This window comes from Sceloporus occidentalis, unplaced genomic scaffold, assembly GCF_023333645.1.
Source record: "Sceloporus occidentalis isolate IW3139 unplaced genomic scaffold, rSceOcc1.0.p SCAF_1, whole genome shotgun sequence".
Classification (NCBI taxonomy): domain Eukaryota; kingdom Metazoa; phylum Chordata; class Lepidosauria; order Squamata; family Phrynosomatidae; genus Sceloporus; species Sceloporus occidentalis.
Window position 1 is genome coordinate 60,638,263 of NW_028316981.1, and position 20,844 is coordinate 60,659,106.

Below are 20,844 nucleotides of genomic sequence, written 5' to 3' on the forward strand. Positions count from 1 at the left end.
TTTAGAGGCCGAGTGCCCAAACTGCAACCCAAAACCCACTTATTTATTGCAAAGTGCCATGTCCCTCTGGCTTTCTAGTAACAAACTCTGGCAAACTCTGTGCTGCGACGATGGCACATGTGCCCACAGAGAGGGCTCTGAGTGCCAGCTCTGGCACGCGTGCCATAGGTTCGCCATCACTGCTCTATGTGTTTAATTGCTCTTCTAGAAACAGCAAAAGCCATAAGAAGTTCTGTTATTGTGATAGCGACAGGTCAGTAAAGGCACATATTAATTACATATTGTAATTAATATGTGCCCTACTGTTTTGTTTTATTTTTTTATAGTGGAATTAGTGTTTTAAAATCTTCCAGCAGCAGGATAAAAGTGGAAACACAGTGGAAACACTAAAGCAGTTCTTAAAAATCAGTGTTTGTATTTTTTTATTTTTATTTACCTTACTGCCTCCACTGCAAACACAGCATGCAGGGTGGCTTATAACATTTTTTAAAACAAAATATTCAAATATAAGACAGAGAATGATAAAACCAATTTTTAAGAATCAAAAAGAGTGGGAAGTCTAAAAGCAGAATGCAGCTATTGAAAACTGATCTAGCAGAACCATTTTAAAAGCTTAGTTTTAGAGATGATCAAATAGTCCAAACGTATAGATTCTCTAATTTAGGTGCAGGCAGAAAACATTCTTGTGTATTCCCTCCTGCAACAACTATTCTTCTCGGATAGCTTTAGAACAGAAGGGTGTTCCCATCAGCATGAAAGGAACGGTCCATTTGATACCTTATATCCAAGCAATTACTGTAGTGCTTTAAGGGCCTATCTACACTGACTGAAAGATCCAGGACTTTTTGTTTTTGTTGTTTCAAATGGTACCTCCATATATGTATCTTGAGATATCTTGAGTTTTCTGTTTCAAAGTGGCATTTTTTCCTAGGATTTCAGATTCACACAAACCAAACCAAAAATACTGTGGGATACGTCAACTGTCGAATGGCTCCCTCCCTACCCCTCCCCAAAAAAACTCAAAGAAAAAGAACAAAAACTAGGACTTTCTGGTCTTTAAAATCAGTGCAGATACCCCCTAAAGGCTAATAATAGGCCAAAATCTGGTTGCTACTCCTAACTTAAAACTAATTGATTCAATTTCTGAATGGTAAGTCAACATTTCTTCCCTTTACCCAAAGGTGTTTCCATACTACTGGTGTCAGAACAGGAGGACATGTTGTCTCTGCATGCAGTACAGAACCTTCATCTAAGTAGTTTCATAATGGGTTTGTTCAAAAATCTTTTTTTGCCATGGGCATTTGCAGTAAGTCATCATTAAGCATGAGGTATGTGAAAGTAACCATGGCTCAAAGCTAATTCATAGCAGAATGTGGATGTGAAGTTTCATTGTTTTTATTGTCTAATGTCTTGGTGCTATATTCATCCATTCATCCAAATGCACTACAGCACCCAGCATTCTTCACTATAACTACACTGATTAAAACTGATGAGATGCAGTGCAGCAACATCTGAAGGGCTGCATGATTCTTCTTGCCCTGGCCATAATTCTATATTTGTAATTTGTTTTAGGTGTTTCATTTTAAATCTCCAGCTGCACTTTGTCTTTAAACCTCCAGCAGCATTTTGTCTTTATTCTTTCACTCGGTGAAAGGTAGAGGTCTCTACAAAAGGAGTCCATATCCTTCATTAGAAAATACTTCGGACAGCTGTTCAAAAGATTTGAGATACTCTTAGCTGGATATGTTTCATTGAAAGAAATGACCATATATTTGTGAAAAGAAGATTGATTTTTCAAGTCACTGCAGAAGAGGTTCAGTGCAAGAGTGAACATACATTCAGAATTCTTGTTGCATTCAATCGTTCTTTGACAAACTGAATCACAATCCATGCTTGTATGGCTTGAGCTGAGAAAAATTATTTTATCAGCAATTTCTTTCTGAGCAGCAAGCCACTGGACTGGTCCTGTTTCAGCAATTTTCCTTTTTTGCCATACATCTATTATGACATCACAGTGGCAACATTCACGTAGAAATTCAGCAAAAACAAGGACTTTATGTTGGAAACACGCATCCTGGGAATATACAACAAGGACTGTAACAGGTGTTCGTTTCACCATAGGATAGAAGAGAGCCCAGTTGTATGCTGTACCTGTTAAAAAATTAAAAGCACACACTTAAATCCCGGGGCAAGCAAATTTAAGTAGTTTTTAAAAAAAGGAATTTGTTATACATTTTTTTTTTGTATTTAGATAGATTAGATTAATTAACAGGTCGAGAAAATATAGAAAACAGTATTGTAGAGAAATGAAAAATATAGCACACAGTGTGATTCTGTTAACCCCCCTCACTGACAGAAAGGCAAGTCCATGTCCCGTCTGTAGCCACCTGCACCCATTTAAAATTGTTCTAAAGAGCCAGAAGGAAGAAAGGAAGGGAACGTTTGTTCCAAGAACACTGGATGTGATCCAAAGCATGTAACTATGATATTATAAGGGATGCAAATGAGCAAGGCGAGAGACAAATACATCACAGTAGGGAAGGATACTACAGTTATTAGTATCAAGCAAACTTATTTTGCAGAAAATGGGTGAATGCAAAGTCAGCAGTTAGTAAAGCTTTCTGCTTTGTGTCTTCCATACTTCAAATATTTGAGGAGGACTCAGATGACCCACGCATGCGCACACACGTGATGAAATAGCCAGAAGTGGCTGCACAGATTAGCTGCCTCACCCTTGCTGTGCATAGCAGAGACACCACCACTGTTCACACAATGAACTAGTGTATGAAGACCTTCCTATTAGTCTGCTGACAGGACACAGATTTCCTCCATATGAGAGCATAACCTGGTCCCATGTCTCTTGCTGTTAAGAGGAACTGTGCATTGTAACATTAATAGAAACATGAAGTCCCACCATGTGTTAGCTGAATCTACAAATGAAATACACAGTATGGTCATTGCGCATATCAACAGCACAGTCCCCTTCCCAAAACCTTTCAACATAAGGAAGGAGGCACTTGAACCTCCTGAATAAGGAATGGCCACATACAGCACCTCAAGGCCGCTTTTGTACCCCTCCACCAAAATAAAATGCATCCAAATGCCCTCTAGGAGATGGGGGATTATTGCCACCACCACCCCAGGGCCATTTTAGGCCCAACAGAGACCTTTTTTCTATGCATTTCACTACAAATTCTTCTCTTGGGTCTAAAATAGCCCAGGAGACTCCAAAACAGTGAGCATGCCCCTACATTACTCCTAAGGTTGTTGAGAGGCATTTGGAAGCATAGTAATTTCTGTTGCTCTCAAAAATTTAAACTCATTTCTTTCATGAAAACAAAGAAGTTTCTCTGTCTTTGAAACTCCCCTGTTACCTAGTGTGTTGCTGTCAGTGCACCACAATTCATTCTCTCTATATATGTGTGTGTTTGTGTGTGTGTGTGTATGATACTCAGAAGTAAGACCATTTTTTCCAATTGTCTTGGATGGAATTCTAGACTCATGTATTTAGCTTGTAGACCCATTGGGTTTCTGAATATACCGGCATGTGATTACAGGACAGCCCTCTTCATTGTGCTCGATTTGCTCATCTATATATCTTAAAACTACTGAATCATCATATATATTGCAATATGTCTGAAGGAGCTTAATCAAAGAAAAATGAGAGATTTTAAAAGGGACTTACAGACTTTTTCTGTAGAATGAAAGAAACTCTTACCGTGCCTCCTCTTGAAATAAAATATAGCTGCAAGTGTGCATACTATCAGAAATAAAGCAGCAATTATGCAAAAATGTATGCCTGTCAAATCTCCTGCACTTTTTCCTAGAGGAGAAAAATTAGACTCATAAGCAAATGTTTGTAAAACAACTTCAAACAAGTAAGATTATACTCCTGAAAAGAGGGAGCTGAGTTGCCAGTTTTATGATGAGAGAAAGGGCTGCAAATAAATGTCTAAAACAAGTAGGGTCTAAATGACTACAGACAGGATAGTACCAAGATACCATTTGGAAAATTACAGAGTTATGTGGCTACATCAGGCCTAAATTTTATTGATAATGACTGATATTGATTGTTGATAATCTCAGCTGGAGTAGATCCACTGAGTCAATGGAATTTACAAAAATGTTGACTCAGTATTAAACAGTTGGTGCCATGCATAAAGTGGTAACTGGACTTACCAACAGAATTCAAGATATAGGCTGCATCCGCACTGCAGAAATAATTCAGTTTGATGCCACTTTAACTGCCTTGGTTCAATGCTATGAAATTCTGGGAATTGTAATTTTCTGAGACACTTAGCCTTCTCTGTCACAGAGCTCTGGCACCACAACAAATTACAATTCCCAGAACCCCACAACATTGAGCCATGGCAATTAAAGTGGTATCAAACTGGATTATTTCTGCACAAAGGAACATCTTAGTTTTTTTTACCAGATTACATGATCACATTGCTCTGAACACATGAAACAAAAGAAAACCATCTTGAAGAATAGCTGTTGTAAAGTTTGTGTTGTAGCAACACTTATAATTAAATGAAACCTCCATAGTTAGAAGCAGTATACCTCTCAGTATCAGATGAAGGTGGCTACAGTAAGACTGATCTATTGCTTTGTGTTGCATATGGACTTCACAGAGCTCCTGGCTTTCTAGTGCTAGAGAAAGGATGTTGGATCAGACAGGCCTTGGGTCTAATTCCCTAGGATTACAGTACTCATTTATTTTATGTTCGTGTTGCCCCACCAAGAAGCTCAGAGCAGTACTTAGCTAAAGAACTCAGTGAGGATTTAAACCGGGGTCTCTTCTTTATCCTAATCCAGCTCGCTAACTGTAGCCTACCATGCCATGCCAATCACTGAATCAACTGACCTTTCCCAGGTACTTCAGTACATAGTTCTTGATAATCTGAGTACCTCCGGCAATCATTGCGACATTTGGGGAAATAAGGAATTAACTGGAAGTAGAGAAAGAGCAGTTATGAGTAAAGGACTGTATAGTTAAAATGGTACATGAGATAAATGCAATATAGTTCAAAGCTGAAACAACATGCAATATCCAAAGGTTCTCTCTGACTTCAACTCTGTTTTTCTCCAGTTTAGGAAAGGAGTCTTGAGGCCCACCCTAGTATTACCTTTAAAAATGTTGTTTTTTTGCACATACAAACATAATGCAAAAAGAAAGTGCAACCCTGTACAGATATATTTAGAAATCAACCATGTGTGCTAAGGATTGTATTCCTATGTACACTCACATGCAAGTAAGTGATATTTAACTCAAAGGGGCTCACTTCTGAGTTTACTGTGCAGGCCTACTTGTCCCTTTTGGTGACATTATATGAGTAACAGATGTGAAAGACAAAGTAGTGCTACCTCTAGGGAAGGTTGAGGTTTTTTTTTTAACCATTTCCTTTTTAAGTTGTAATGCCTATTTAGCATGTAACAAAGCATGGCTGTGAACCAGAAACTGAACCAGAGTTCTTTGCCAAACCACTTTTATAAAATGTCCTTTCAGCAGGAAGGATTACAAAATTGCTTTTTAACTTCTCCAGCTATTCTTTGTTCAAAATATATGAAGCCAGAATTTCTGAAAGAAAAACAGAATTTCTCCCCTCCAAACAAGCTGCTCAGCCAGCTTCCCTCACTCCTCACTTATGGAGCTGAAAAGATACTATTTCCAGAAGGATTATCCTGTTGCAACAAGAACACCTTTTTATTTTAATATAGTATATATTTTTATTTTATTGTAACAAGAACATCTTAAGGACTAACAAAGGCTTATTTGACATACGCATTCATGGATGAAGTGGGAAATACTCCACGAAAACATACAACAAATGTGTTAATCTTCAAAATGTTTGTTGTTTTTATAACTGTATTTGAACCCCTTGGGGATAGGAGCAACTATATGTGATTTGGACTGGAGAGGGGGTTAAATATCTCTCTGCCTTTGTCCTATCATTCTAAATTTCCTTCTTCCACAGAAGCAACTTTTTCTAAAACGAGAAATAAGTTTTTGAAAAGAACAACCCCACTTTAGATATAACCACTAACAAGGGGAAGCACATATTAAATATTCATTAGAAACAATTTGTAGAATTCTCATGATTTATTAATATTTTTTTCTTTTTTAGTCAATGTTAAATCTTACCTCTCTGAAGATTTTCCTTCTTTGACCATTCACTGGTATTCTTTTAGAAATTCTAGTATCATTCCCCTGTTCCATGGAAAAAATAACAGAAAAATGTATTATATAAATAATTAGTAGGGCTAAAAAACACCATAGCATATACATGTACAATGACTTTGGGTTTTATTTATATGACCCTTTAAAAACTAGTATTATATGCTGATTTAAAATTCACTGCCCAACACCTGTTTCTTATGAAGAAGAAATACCTCAGATGTAAACACACTATAATCAATTGGATCTGCTGGATCATCGCATTCATCAGATTCACAAAGATGGATTTTATATTCAGGACAAAAGGGACTAGGTGTAAAATCCACTTCCACTTCTGACTCTGTGTAGCATACAGTTATATTTGGGTCCCATAAACTTCCTGAGAAATATAAAGAAATCCCAGGTTGAAACCACCAGTTGACCAGCTAAAACAACATGTACAATGAGTTTATTCATTCTTAAAAGTCAAAACATAATGGCTGCTATGGTTTTAGTACTTTTTCGGTTCAAATGTATACAAAAATCATAGGGCCCAAACAGACAAGCCAAAATAAACCTGCTTCGGGTCACTTTGGAAGTATGCTGTTTAAATGACACACACATCTTAAGAGGCCAGAAGTTGCACCAAAGCTGCACTCCAGTCCTTAGGACTGGAGCATGGCTTTGGTGTGGCTTCCGGCCCCTTAAGACACATGCATCATTTAAACAGCATACCTCCAAAGTAACCTGAAGCAGCTTTATTTTGGCCTGTCTGTTCAGGCCCTTAGATATTTATACAATACACAGGGACCACCTGCACTCAGTTTATTCTATCAGCCTTGTAATTATTTTACTTTAGACACTGGGTACGAATTGTGTGGCCCTTCAGATGTTGTAAAGCAAGAGCATATCTAAATGAGTAAAGTGAAGGTCATGTAAAACACTGTTTCATTTCAAGCTGGGCTGTTGCAGAGTCAATTTTTTTTCTTTGTAAGAAAAAATAATGATTCTGTCTGGAAAGGAGTTGTGGAGCTTGTGAGAGACAGGATAATGAAGACCCGCAGTTGTCCCATCATTTCACTGATGTTTCATCAGACTTTTCTTCTTTATAAACAAATTCAAGGTTTCTTCATGAACTTTTGAAAGAACATACACTTCAGGAAGCCCATACTCAAGACTGTATGTGCTTTCTTGATAAAAGAATGTAAAGACTGATGAAGCAGCAGTGAAATGGTGGAACAACCTGTACCTGCTCTGTGCAGGTGCAGAATTTAATAGTGGGACTGTGAGAGACAAAAACTGAAGAAGCAGGCACTGGCCATAGTCCAAAGAACTGCCTTTTCTCATCTGACCCAAAGTGGTTAGTGCTATTAGATCATCTGCCACGAGATTTCTGGGCCACTTTGTTTAATTTAGTGTTACTTTTAAAGTTACATCATTTAATGTTACATCGTGAAGGACATAAAATTAGTGAAAAATAACATACACTTACCTTTTTCTATGCAAAGGTTACAATATTTAAAGCTGTCATCTCGACAACCTACAATGAAATAAGACTTTTAACAGACAGACAGAAATAGATAGATATTGTGCAAACTTTTTACATTAAGTTATTCCACTAGGAGTCTGAACGAATAAGTTCATATTACAAAAAAGGCATTTAAACTAGCATTGCATTAGGAAGTGTATGCTGGCAGTTATGAACTGATCAACTGCCTTGGTGCCAATGGAGGGTATTTTATCCTCTGCTACCATAATGGAAATTAGATGAGGGAAGTGGCTAAGTGGAGTAAGGGTTTCAGTCCTTCCCTTCACATAGTATTCTCAGTACAGCAAAATATTTTATACATAAGTTAAAAAGAAAAAGAAAAGGAGGCTCAGTTGGATGCTACACTTCATTTAGTTTACCCCCAGCCTCCCAAACTAGAAACAAATGTACTTCACGACCATATTCACTTTTTGTTACTAGTAGTTAGTATCAAATATTTTTTTTAAATATTACACAAAGGGTCTTTTTGCGCATCACACAGCTGTATACTTGAGTCTGCCGCCATTTATACACACAACATGATGCATATACCAGTCTCTGGTTCCTAGCATGTATAATATATGTATTTATGCATCAATGCTTTATTTATAATCATAAACTGGATAGGTTCTGGAGAAGTTTCTTCAACCGAGGAAAAATTTGCCAGATCCAAACCAATTTTTGTGCTGTAAGTATGTAGCATACCTATTAATGATGATATCAAATTTGTTCTCCTTTTCTGTTTGAATTCTACTGCCAATTCAACTGTTATAGGAAAATATCCAAATTCACACAAGTTGTTTTCAGGTTAATTTATTTCAGTCAACAGTATTTGTTCAGTTACCTGGAGAACTTAAGTATAATGTGGTTTCTGGATGATCTTCAAGTATATTTGCTGGTGGCAAATTAAAAACTTCAATCATGTATTCTTTATTTTCTTCTACAGGAAATCCAACAAAGTGAAACTGCCACTGAAATGAAATAAGCATTGAACGTCATACTGTCCTTTCAGAGTTTACCAAACTCTGATGTATTTTTACATCCATCTAAAATTAAGATGCCAGAATGCAAGTAAAACCAAAGTTTTGCACAAAACAGTATTTATCACTTTTTCCACTTCCCACTACTGGCTGTTTTGGACAAAATAAGGACTTGAAATGGACATGATGCCAGGTACCCTCCTGTGAGAAAATCTGGTGGTACGATTATTGGCATAGAGTCTATAAAGTTGACTGGTTTGTACCAAACCTAAAGAAGAATAACAAATATGTAGCATGTAGTTTTCTATGTCAGTGTATAATAATAAGATTTATTTATATGCCGCCCAATCACTGGGAATCCAGACGGCTTACAACAGAGGAGATAATACAAGGTAATAACAATAAACATGAATTAAAAAATAAATGTAACATGGCAATGCATTAAACAATAACAATAAAATAAAATAGCAATGAACAATAACAGTAAATAACAAAAAATACATAGCAATTATAGCGACAAAAATACATAGTAACTATAGCAACAATAAAGTTAACAAAGCAAAATACATAACAATTAATAGAGCAAAACAAGTAAAAAGATAATCCCCATTCTCAACCCCTAATCCCAATCCTAAAAAACAATATAAACTATACGGAGAGAGAGAGAGAGAGAAAGGGGGGGTAGGGACAAGACTCCTCCTTAAGTCCAGGAGCTGAGGCATGGATGGAGCCCAGGTGGGAGGAGGGTAAGCAATGTATGATTTAGGCTAAGCCAAAGCTTAGTTTTGGGAACATGTCCCAGTTACTTACTTGTTAATAAATATACTGGCAATATATAGGGACAGACCTCTTGACAGTGTCTTGCAACAAAACAAAGTTTTGAGTGCACCATGAATCTAGGCCTTTTCATCAAGGATTTAGAATGTGAAACAACTTTCTACTAACAAGTAGGAGAAGAATAGCTGGGGTCTCTCACTGAACTAAACAGAAAAACTATTGCAGAGGCAATCAGATGCTTTTCAGATCTACTTCAAATTTTACTAAAAATCCTAAAATCCATCAGCTAAAATCAGAAGCAAATTCATAGAACCAAAGAATGAGGTACCCCTCAATATATCTGGACCCTAGGAATTTATTCCCAGTATCAAAACAAAACTGAGCCAACAGTCATTACATACCCAAGTCTCCTTCTGGTTTCCTTAAGCCCTTTTCTTTTACAACCTAATTAAGGCTGGAGAAAGTTAGATTGTTCTTAAATAGCTGGGAGCCAGAAACCATTGCTGGCCTGATACAAATGCATTTGCCCACCTCTCAAGATGGGGTGCTTAAATTAGAGAAGCCCATTTCTTATTTACATCACAGAACTTTCAATCTGCTATTCAGAACATCTTATTGTATGAAGATATGTTCCATATACATAAATGTCTTCCAGAAAACCAGAATGTGGTTTGCCACCTGACATTTTAGTAATCTGGGCCACTGGATCACAGAGAACACCCAGCCCATGAGCAAGAATATCCCAAAGCCTCTTTGAATTGAATCCATCCATTTCCAAGGACAAACCAAACCACTCTAACTGGATCCGCCAACATGTGCTGGGAACAAGCTGCTGCAAACCTCTCATCAGGAAGTGAATGAATTATGACAATAGAACAAAAAATACAAAGCATCGGCATTACCTTGAACTTTGATACATATACTCCGTACAGAATGTGATCTGTTACTGCCACTGGGCTTGTTACTTGTTCTCTCCCATGTCTGTTATGGCAGCCACTTTCCAGGCCTTGAGTCACCTTGTATAAGGTATCCTCAGCCTTAGCGTTAACAACAGTAAACTTTAAAATATGGGCTACAATAAAGGTGACCCCATAAGTTGATACATTTTTGTTTAATATTGTGATGCACCATGAAGCTATCATGCATATATCTGCTCTTTCAGCATATCATCCTGAATGATATAGGTTGATTTTGCTTAATATAGGAGTATCCTGTTCCAACACAGGGAGTTATACTATCTTACTGTCTTTTAGTCTTTCAGTCCTGCAACTTTGCAAACATTTTCAGTGTTTGCTTCCCTATTTCATGATCATTCCAATTGGATATTCTTACTCAGCTGGGTGTTTACTATTTCACTAATACTCATAATTAGAGAATTTATATTTCTCCCAGTATCCAACAGCAGCACAAAAATATTCTTACTTTCTGATGGTCAGACCTGGTTTGGCTTTGAAACTTTTCAGTGTAATCACATCTAATACAGGATGGTTTTCCAGATGACACACATATCTTGGTGGCATTCAGGTACTTGATGCTGGCTGGAAATGAGGAAGAAAGAAAAGAAGTATAACATTGTTATAACCAAGATTGTTTCCAATTTTGCTGCTGAAAGATGTTCTAAACAAAATAGTTTGTACATATCGCCAGCTTCAACAGTACCAGAACTACATTTCATGCTCAAAACTGTTTCTTGCCATGGATGTCTCTGTACTACTAATGGTGGTAAATAGACATCTGTTCTATGCAGGTTGTTTTCCCACATGTAAATCAAGAATATTTTGCATATACAACTGAAACAGGAACCAAAATGGTAGACAGAAAGTGAGACAAAAAACCACCACAATTTGCTTTTAAGATTCCCACTAAGATAGGAAAACAAATAATTTAAGAGAGTATTAATTTGCAATGTACTTCTCATTTTTGTAACTTGAATTTATAATTTCAATTCCTAATGTACACACTTACATTTTAAACAACTTTTTATTCACATACATTCTGTAGTAAAAATGACAGAAGAGTGTATACGATTACACCACTAATGATCTTATCTGGGATAAGGGATATGGCCAAAACGATAAATATGCTAGATCTAGAGGCAGCTGAATCAGTTATTAAAGGACCTACAGACCTTGGCAATACTTTGCCTACAGTAAGAAAGTTGTTTTCATATTGCTGTATGCCATCCCATCATGGTGAATTATGATTATAATACACATTACAATAGAAAATCTTACATTTTTTCAATATACATCAGGACTCTCAAACCTAATAGTGCATATCCTTGCTAAATCATTTGTCAAACAGACATTTTTATTAAAGCTCTAAAGTCATAATACAGAAAAGGCTACAAGAAATGTTAAGCTTTACTAATGGCTATGAATGGTGGCCTTAAAAATTAATTCACTTGTAGGGGGTACCATTTGAGAAGTTGTGGCAGGGGAGAGTGTCTGAGACGTTCTGTGTGTGTACATGTCTTAAAGTCACCTATCAATTTATGGTGACCATGTGAATTTCACAGGGTTTTCTTAGGCAAGAAATATTCAGAGATGCCTTTACCAGTTCCTTCCTTTGAAATATAACCCACAGAACCTGGTATTCCCTGGCTGTCTCCCATCTAAGTACTAACCAGAGCTGACCCTGCTTGACTTCAATCCTGCATGACAGGGGGTTGGACTGGATCGCCCTTGTGGTCTTTTCTATCAAACAGATCTGGTTCCTTTAATATATTTATGAAATAGCAGATTGCAGCTGGAACTGACAGAGAAATTAAAGAGTTTCTACCTGGGGATGCAGCTTTAGAAGAGGCCCAAGCTGAGCTCTGGGGATCTTTTTCCTATAGAGAGAGCATATATTTGCTTCCACTTATGATTCACTCATGCATTTGTAAATAAAAATATATATATAATGGCAGCATTATAGTATCTTTCTGATATATGCTGTATGTGTATATATGTGCCTTCAAGTAACCTGTCAACTTATGGCAACCCCATGGTTTTCATAAGTTCTTTTAGGCAAGGAATTCGGTTACTAAAGAAAAGTCAGAGCAGAAAAAGTCACAACAGAGCCGAGCATCTATTATGTCCCAAACTGAAGTGCAGGAGTTTCACAACCACTCCATTGTCCTACCATGAGACCTACCATCTGCCTTAAGAATCCAGGTGATATTAAACTGGCATGTCCCATTTGTTTCAACGATTTTGGCACTGAGATTAGAAAGATCTGACGGTGTGAATCTGTGCTTCATCATCAACTCAGGAGAAGGCCCTTGAAAAATAGAAAATCATGAGTTTGTGCTTCTTCAAGGATAATCTAGTTGAAATAGTGTTTGACACTGGTTTAAAAATAGGAACTTTTAAAATAAGAATTGCGTATCCAAACAGTGGCTCTGGGTCTTGATGTGTGGCCATGATCTTTAAAGCAATAAGCATCAATTAGCATCCAGGTTTTATAGGTGTGGCCGAGGTTCAGAAAAAGCTTGACATGGGCGCATTACAGACCACCCAAAAGCGGGCGGTCTGCCGCCGCCGTCATTAGCTGCGCCGAGAAGCCCCAGTGACCAGACCGCGAGGCTTCCCGGCGCAGCTAAAAAGAAGTGCCGAAATGGCGCTTCTTCTTGGCACCAGGAAGTGGCGCTGTGAGGCGCGCACTCGCTGCATCACTTCCGCCACGGCATGTCCGGACACTGTGTGTCCCAGACGTAAAGATGGCGGTGCCCATGTGGACGGGCGCCACCATTTACTATGTGCTACGCGCGTACTAGGGACAGGGCCAGTTAGGAAGGTAAGACCCTTCCTAACCCTAGCACGCCCCTTTCTAACCCTAGTACGTGCAGAGCGCGTAGTAAATGGTGGTCTGTAAAGTGCCATGAACAACTGCAACATTTTAGTATGTAATTCTGGTCACATTTGTTGAACAGGATGAAATGCAGGTTTGTAAGCAGAAAAGCAATTTGTGTTCAGAAGGAGTGGTAGGGCTGTGGCTGGTGTCCCTGTGTGTATTGCTTTCTCTTAGAAAGAAAACATGACTTGGTAATGTTTTTTTTTAAATCCAGATGCTCCTTTTGAATACCAAGATGGTACATATATAGATGAGACCAACCTGGCATATATAGGCGAAAGCTGAGTGGGTGCCATGGAATATGCTATTCAGATGTTCAGTTCATCTTAAGACTGAAAGGCTAGACATGGAAGGGAGCAGTTACTGTGGTCCATAGACATGTAAATACTGTCTATTTCCAAGCTTCCTCTTCCTTTGAGTGCTAATGGAGGGTATTTGCATCTTATGTTAGGTCAATAGGACAGTGCTGGTATATCATCTACTCAGCAGTCCAGCAGTTTCCCTATCTGAACAAAGGATGTAAAATCTTGAATGCTATTGTGGTCCTCCAGATTAGTAGTTTCAGTTAATATCAACATTTACACCAAATATACTTTCTCAGGAGTAGCTTTGGACTCTTTGGACACCATGTCATCTTTAGAGTAAAAGCAGAGTGGATGAAAGCTTGAGCAAAGGTTGACGTTTCCTTCACTGCTGTTGAATAGATTCTAAAACAACACATACCAACATTTGATTGCATTTATTATGCAATCAAATAATAATGACAACAACAACAAGAATAGCATAATAAATGCAATCAAACATTGGTAAGTGTGATGTTAGAATCTGCTCAGCAGCTGTGAAGAAAACAACACCTAATCTTACAACAAACAACTCTGGTTGCATCCTCTTCATTCTTCCAGGAGAACTTTACTGGGTAGTTCAGGCCTATAGCATACTGCCCAAAGGAGTCTGTAGAGACATCTGGTGCCCACTGTGAGGTTTGCAAGACATTTTGAAGATAAAACTGCATGCATCCAGAAAGACTTTTTATTCCTCTGTGTGAGCATGTGCCTTCAAGTTGTCAGCCGACTTAATGGTGATTACTAACTTGTCTTAGAAAAATCTTTGGTATTTGTAGATACACATGAACTTGTTAAATTGCATTTTTGTGATGTGCCAGTGTGGTGTAGTCGTTTGAATGCTGGACTTGAGCCCTTATCACACAAGGGGTTTTGCAGCTCAGATCCGGAGTCACTCCTGGTCCAGCTATGCGAATTCACATTATAACATGATGTATTATCACACCTGGTTGCTTTCTATAGGGGGTCGTTCCACAGTGGATCTACAGTGAATCCGCAGTGACTCCTCATTTTTGTGAATTCGGTAACAAGCGAATTCAGAAAAATTGTTTCCAAGCTCACTTCGATTTCAATCCGAATTGGTCTGGTGTGGAATGCAACTTTGCTTCCATCCTAGTACACACCCCCAAACATCCAAGGTCCCACATTTCCCATGATGTCATGCTGCAATTTTGCCCCATTTGCTTCCGGTACTCCCCCTGCTTCCACTGCTGCTGAGGGAAAATGTGGTTGTTTCCGATGCCGCTGGGGAAAGGGCAGAGAGCTACTGGGAAATGAAGGTATTCATGTTTTAACATGGACAGGAGACATGCTGGTGAGGAGGGGGAAAGCAGATGTTTCCGATGCCAATGGGAAAGGCTGCTTGTGTAGCTGTGAAAACGGACCATATCTCCCATAGAAAGGGTGCTTGTGTGCATGGAAAAATGAACCATATCTCCCATAGAAAAGGGTGCTAGCGTGCATGGAAAAACAAATCATATCCCTCATAGAAAAGGGTGCTTGTGTGCATGGAAAAACGGACCATATCTCCCATAGAAAAGGGTGCTTGTGTGCATGGAAAAATGGACTAGAAAGCTCAGAAAAAGAGTGTAGACAATGTTGTTGGAGCCTGTACACTTAGTTGTGTGTGTGTGGGGAGGGAAGACTTATACTCCAGTATTGGAAAGATAAACATTCATCATTGATTGTTCTATGATAGGATTTACTACTGTACGTATCTTTTACAGAGATAAATGTAAAGAAATTTTGGAAATCCGGTCAATATATATCAGTGTAGTTTTCCTATGTATTTTCCTCTTCTCACTTTTCTCTTTTTTGCTCCTATTATTTTCATTGTAATAATAATTTAAAAACCTAATGAAAAACCACATTTGTAATAAACATAATTAAGATTTCTTTTGAGATGCTGAAGAAAGCACATCAAAACATGCGTATATATGTTACTGCTTCCTAAGGAGAAAGTCCAACTGTAATATTTTGTTTTTCAATCCTTAATTCATAATCATTCCCCATTTTTTTTTATTCTTTAAAAAAACCAAACAGATAGCTTTTTAGCCTTTGTGACCAAGGAGCAAAACTAGTTGTAACTAGTTAATCTACTCATTAAATCGTACTGTACATACCAAATGAAGACAGTGGAAATAAACATAAAACCTGTACCATAGGTTGAGCTGCTAATGTTTGAAATGCCTGTTTTATATATACATACCATTTTCTGCATGACACACCACAAACTGTAATAAAAAAGAAAACCAAAATTTAAAATATAAGAAAAAATAGATTGTTATATTATAAAATTATAACTCTGGCAGTTGAGCAATATAAATGTTGCTTAGACGATATCTGGGTTCCCAGCAATGCCACCTACTTAACATTTGGCTGTATTAAAGATGAATGAATGAATGAATGGCCAGCACCAAAATATAGCAAAAATGCAAAACATATAACATCAGGTGTACTGCTGTAGCACAAATATATATACATACTACTCCAACGGAGATGTATATCCTCTATATATCCAAGTAGGAGGGGAGAATGCCCACAGTCCCATCTTCCATAGCATCATAAAATTCACACGTTATTATAAGACATTAGCATAATCAAGCATTATAAGAGATTGGCACAGTCAACAGTCAGATACCACATCCTCATTCCTCAAAACTTTTTCAAGATTTAGGGGAAAAAATTAAAACATTGGCATAGTTATACAGTTATCAACAAACAACTTTTTCAATGCCATATCTGTAACATTTTATATAAAATGGTATAAAGATAAAATATGTAAAAACAATAAGATGATGGCTCGTTATGGCCAAACTCTAAAGCATTATTACTTCATCTGTATTAAAAAAAAATTACAGCAGATAATTGCAGCTGCAAAGAACTTGGCAACTTTTATAGTGACCAGTTCCTTGCGGTCTGAAAGAAGATAATGTATGTAAAATTGCTCTTTTCTGCCAGGTAGGTGTTAGAAAAGAGGGAACATATATATGGCAGCATGGTATAGTGGTTTGAGCCTTGGACTAGGATTCTGGAGACCAAGGTTCAAATCTCCACTCAGCCATGAAAATCCACTGGGTGACCTTGGGCAAGTCACACTTTCTCAGCCTCAGAGGTGCAAGCTGGGAAAGACAAACCCCCTCTGAACAAATCTTGCCAAGAAACCCCCATGATAAATTAGTCTTAGGTTTTGCATAAGCCAGAAACAACTTGAAGACACAACAACATACAAAGTAAATACCAAGTGTCTCCAGAATCCCTTGAACATGTGCAAACAGCACAACACAGACAAAGGGGTAGATCAGATAACGCTGCCTCACCCGCTGTGTCCAGCATGTTAAAAATAAAAGATCTAGACTTTTGGCCATCACAATGGAAATCATAAGAAAAGTAGAGACTGATCTATTTTGAAAGAAGCTTTCAAGTGGCTTCCAAAAGGCTCAAAATATTTTTCTTTAGTTATGCAAGGCTTACTGGTACCAAATTTTCTGTTAAAAAATCCATGCCCAAAAAACACATCTACAGTGAGCCCGCACCATACACAGGCTTGTTGCAGGCGGCTTCTAGCTTATGCGGAAGCCGCCGGGAGAGTGGGAGACTACATAATTAGAAATAGAAAATAAAGAAGCTCTCTTCTTACAAAAAACAAGACGAGGCACAGACTGTTGCACAGACCATGACCATAAATATCAAAAAGTAGAATAAAGTTGAAGAAAAACACAAAATCAGTCATCATGCAAAAATACGATCTGAAGAACATCCCAGCAGAATTTAAAGTTAAGAGTTGATTTGCACTATTAAACTTTAATTGAGCAGGAACCAGAAGAACTATGGACAGAAACAAAGGACATAGTAAAGGAGGAACACAGAAAGATGCTATCTGTGGCCAAAAAGAAAAAGAATAAAAAGAGGTGACAGAATAAACACTTCAAGCAGTAAAGAAAAGATGAAAAGCAAAAGAAAAGGGAGACAGGAACAGAAACAGAACCATGAATGCAGCATTTCAAAGATCAGTGTGCGTGGATTGGATGATGAAAATTACTATAATAATCAATGTAGAGAAATAGAAGCTGACAGCAACAACAAAAAAGGAAGAACAAGAGACTTCTTCCACAAGATCTGTGAAATCAAAGAGAAATTTAAACCAGGTATGGGGATGCTCTACAAGGAGGAACATAATACACAACTAAGAAGAAATAAAAACATGATGGAAGCAATGCATAGAAGAACTATAGGATGAATGACACATGGGAAGAAGAATCATATGAAGATGGACCCCAAATTTTGGAATGTGAAGCTGTATTCAAAGCATCTGGGAAAAATAAATCAGCAGGTACAGATGACATACCAATAGAACTGCTACAAACTACAGATACAGAATCGACTTTAGTTCTAACTAAAATCTACCAACAAATATGGAAAACAAAATGATGGCCCACAGACTGGAAACAATTAATATACACTCCCCAAAAAGGAAACACAAAAGAGTGCAGTAACTACAGAGCAAGCACATGCTCAAAATTTTGCAACAAAGAAACTACCATACACAGAGCAAGAAATTCCAAAGATGCAAGCTGGGAAAGGAAAAGAAGAACTACCATGGATCACATTACAAACATACATTGAATAATGGAGTACACCTGGGAAACCCAGAGGAAAATCAACATGTGCTTTATAGACTAAAGCAAAGCCTTTGACTGTACAGATCATGAAAACCTATGGCTTGCTCTTAAAGAAATACATGTACCATCACATTTCATTGTCCTGATGTACTCAAGGCAACAGGCTACGATTAGAACAGAATACAGAGAAAAAGAATTCTTCCCTTTTGGAAGGAGGCCAAGAAAGGCTGCATTCTATCACCCTATTTGTTCAAGATGTATACAGAAAATATCATATACAGAACAGGTTTAGACTCAGAGGATGGAATAGTGAAGCTCTGAAGGAATACCAGCAATCTAAGATATGGAGATGACACCATACTACTTGCAGAAAACAACAAAGACTTGGAATAATTGCTAAAGAAAGTTAAAGAAGAAAGTACAAAGGCAGATTTACTGGTTAACAGTAAGAAAACAAAAATAATGACCATGGAGGATTTACATAAATTCAAACTAGACAACAAGGAAATTTGTTTTATTTGGAGTATTTATATCCTGCTCATTACCCACAAAGGTTCTCCAAGAGGCTTACAAATTATTAATTTGACAGTTCCCTGATCTTAGGCTTACAATCTAAATCTAAATAGTTATCCATTTCTCATACCTCAGATCAATCTTTGATCAGAATGGAGACTGCAGCCAAGAAATCAGAAGAAGACTAGGTCTGGGAAGGGCAGCTATAAAAGAACTAGGCAAGATCAAGTGCAAAGATATGAAACTGGACACCAAAGTTAGGATCACCCAAGCCATAGTATTTCCAGTCACCATGTATGGATGTGAGAGCTGGACCGTAAAGAAAGTGAAAAAGAAGAAAATCAACTCATTTGAGATGTGGTGCTGGAGAAGAGTGCTGAGGATACCATGAATGGCCAAAAAGACAAACAAACAGGTCCTAGAACAGGTCAGGCTAGAACTCTCCCTGGAAACCAAGATGACTAAATTGAAGTACGGTCACACTTCAGCCCTATAATGAGAAGGCAGATTTCACTAGAAAAGGAATAATGCTAGGAAATGTGGAGTACAGTAGAAAAAGAAGAAAACAGCATACTAGCTAGACAGACACACTCAAAGAGACCACAGCCTTGAGCATACAGGACCAGAGCAGAGCAGCTGAGGATAGGAGCTCTTGGTTGTGTCTCATTCATGGGGTCATCATGAGTTGCAGTCAAGGGTAGTTAATGCACAATGCAATATTATACGTATTGTGTGGTCAGACACTTCAGTCCTATGTTTTACTACTTTTCAAGAATTAGTGAGGATCTGTGCACTGCCATCACCTTTGGGATTCTTCCTGCAGAACAATGACAACTTGCTGCCCTTCCAAACATCAGATTTGGAATATCATGAACATGCAGCAAATACTGTATATACTTGTCTATAGGTCAACCTCGTGTACAAATTGAGGGCAGGTTTTGGGCCCAAAATTATGGATTTTGATATGACTCTTGGATAAGTCGATGGTAAAACTTAGGGGCATGCAACAAAGGATCTAAATGATGAAGGAAAACAATGCCAAAGAACCTACAAAATTCTGGCAGGCATAACAGTTTGGGCTTACCCTAAAGGTTCGATGGATGAGAGAGTGGGGGGGGGGGGCAGTGCTTCCAGGACACATTATGCTCTTGCCTTTCACCAGGGGATGGGTCCTTTTTTATAAGACTTAAAGTACAGTATTTACATTGGCACATGGATAAGTTGACCCAGGTTTGTCTGCATTCTGACCTGATAGTTGTTGGCACAGTCCAGAATGTTAGTGTTTTCAGACAGCATTTTATTCAAACAGAAGCCATTGAAATCCACAAAGAAGCCATTGAAATCCACAAGCATCTGGACAACTTCAACAGGAAAAAATAAATCCTTAAAGTTAGCAAAGTTTGGCTACCAGCCCTGAAAAACATTGAAATCAAGACCCAGGAAATGCAATTGAAAACCACCCACGGTCAGGGGTTTTCACAGCAGACAATGGATCATTAATAAAACAGACACTACTCCTCTTTGCATATCCTTCCACCCTGAGGCCTTGCTATTCAACAACGGAACAATACACAGATTAACATGGAGATCATCCCTCCCTATTCAGAGTCACACAGTGTGTGTGTGTGTGTACACACATACACACACATACACTCCACTCTCTTCCATGCCAGCATTCTCTGAAGATGCCAGCTACAGATGCTGGCAAAACATCACAAACTCTTATAGAATAATAATAATAATAATAATAATAATAATAATAATAATAATAATTTTTATTTATATGTCCCGCCTCTTCCAAGGATCGAAGCAGGATTACATCATTAAAATAATACAATACAATTAAGCAATCAATAAAATAGTTTTTTGTGGGTTTTTCGGGCTCTGTGGCCATGTTCTAGAAGAGTTTCTTCCTGATGTTTCGCATCTTCAGAGAATGCTTGCCTGGAAAGGAGTTGGGTATATATACTGTGTGACCTGGAAAGGCAAGAGTAATTTGCATGTGTATTGTTCTGTTGCTAATGGCAGGCTTCAGGGTGGGAGGGTCTGCAAAAGAAGATTAGTGTCTGTTTGATTAGTGCTCATTGTC

At 37.9% G+C, this 20,844-nt stretch overlaps 2 protein-coding genes across 6 annotated transcripts in view; one reads left to right on the forward strand and one right to left on the reverse strand.

Moving 5' to 3' along the window:
* ACTR8 (actin related protein 8) overlaps nucleotides 1-8,725 on the forward strand; it is a 29,021-nt gene extending 20,296 nt beyond the window's left edge. For 4 of the 5 annotated variants that reach the window (XM_089522680.1, XM_089522669.1, XM_089522688.1 and 1 more), the window contains one exon: nucleotides 1,182-1,263. The gene's annotated coding sequence lies outside the window, so the exon portion shown is untranslated. Of the gene's footprint in view, nucleotides 1-1,181; nucleotides 1,329-8,631 lie in introns of those variants that run through there. The other variant, XM_089522659.1, reaches the window with a different exon arrangement.
* IL17RB (interleukin 17 receptor B) lies at nucleotides 1,338-13,159 on the reverse strand. Its single transcript, XM_089513230.1, has 10 exons — nucleotides 13,090-13,159; nucleotides 12,581-12,706; nucleotides 10,865-10,980; nucleotides 8,530-8,656; nucleotides 7,650-7,697; nucleotides 6,394-6,557; nucleotides 6,146-6,211; nucleotides 4,868-4,952; nucleotides 3,719-3,823; nucleotides 1,338-2,151 (listed from the first exon to the last, which is right to left on the reverse strand). The coding sequence occupies exons 1-10, from the start codon at nucleotides 13,157-13,159 to the stop codon at nucleotides 1,583-1,585; spliced, it is 1,476 nt and encodes a 491-aa protein (XP_089369356.1). The 3' UTR covers nucleotides 1,338-1,582.
* Between the last annotated feature and the right edge of the window lie 7,685 nt (nucleotides 13,160-20,844).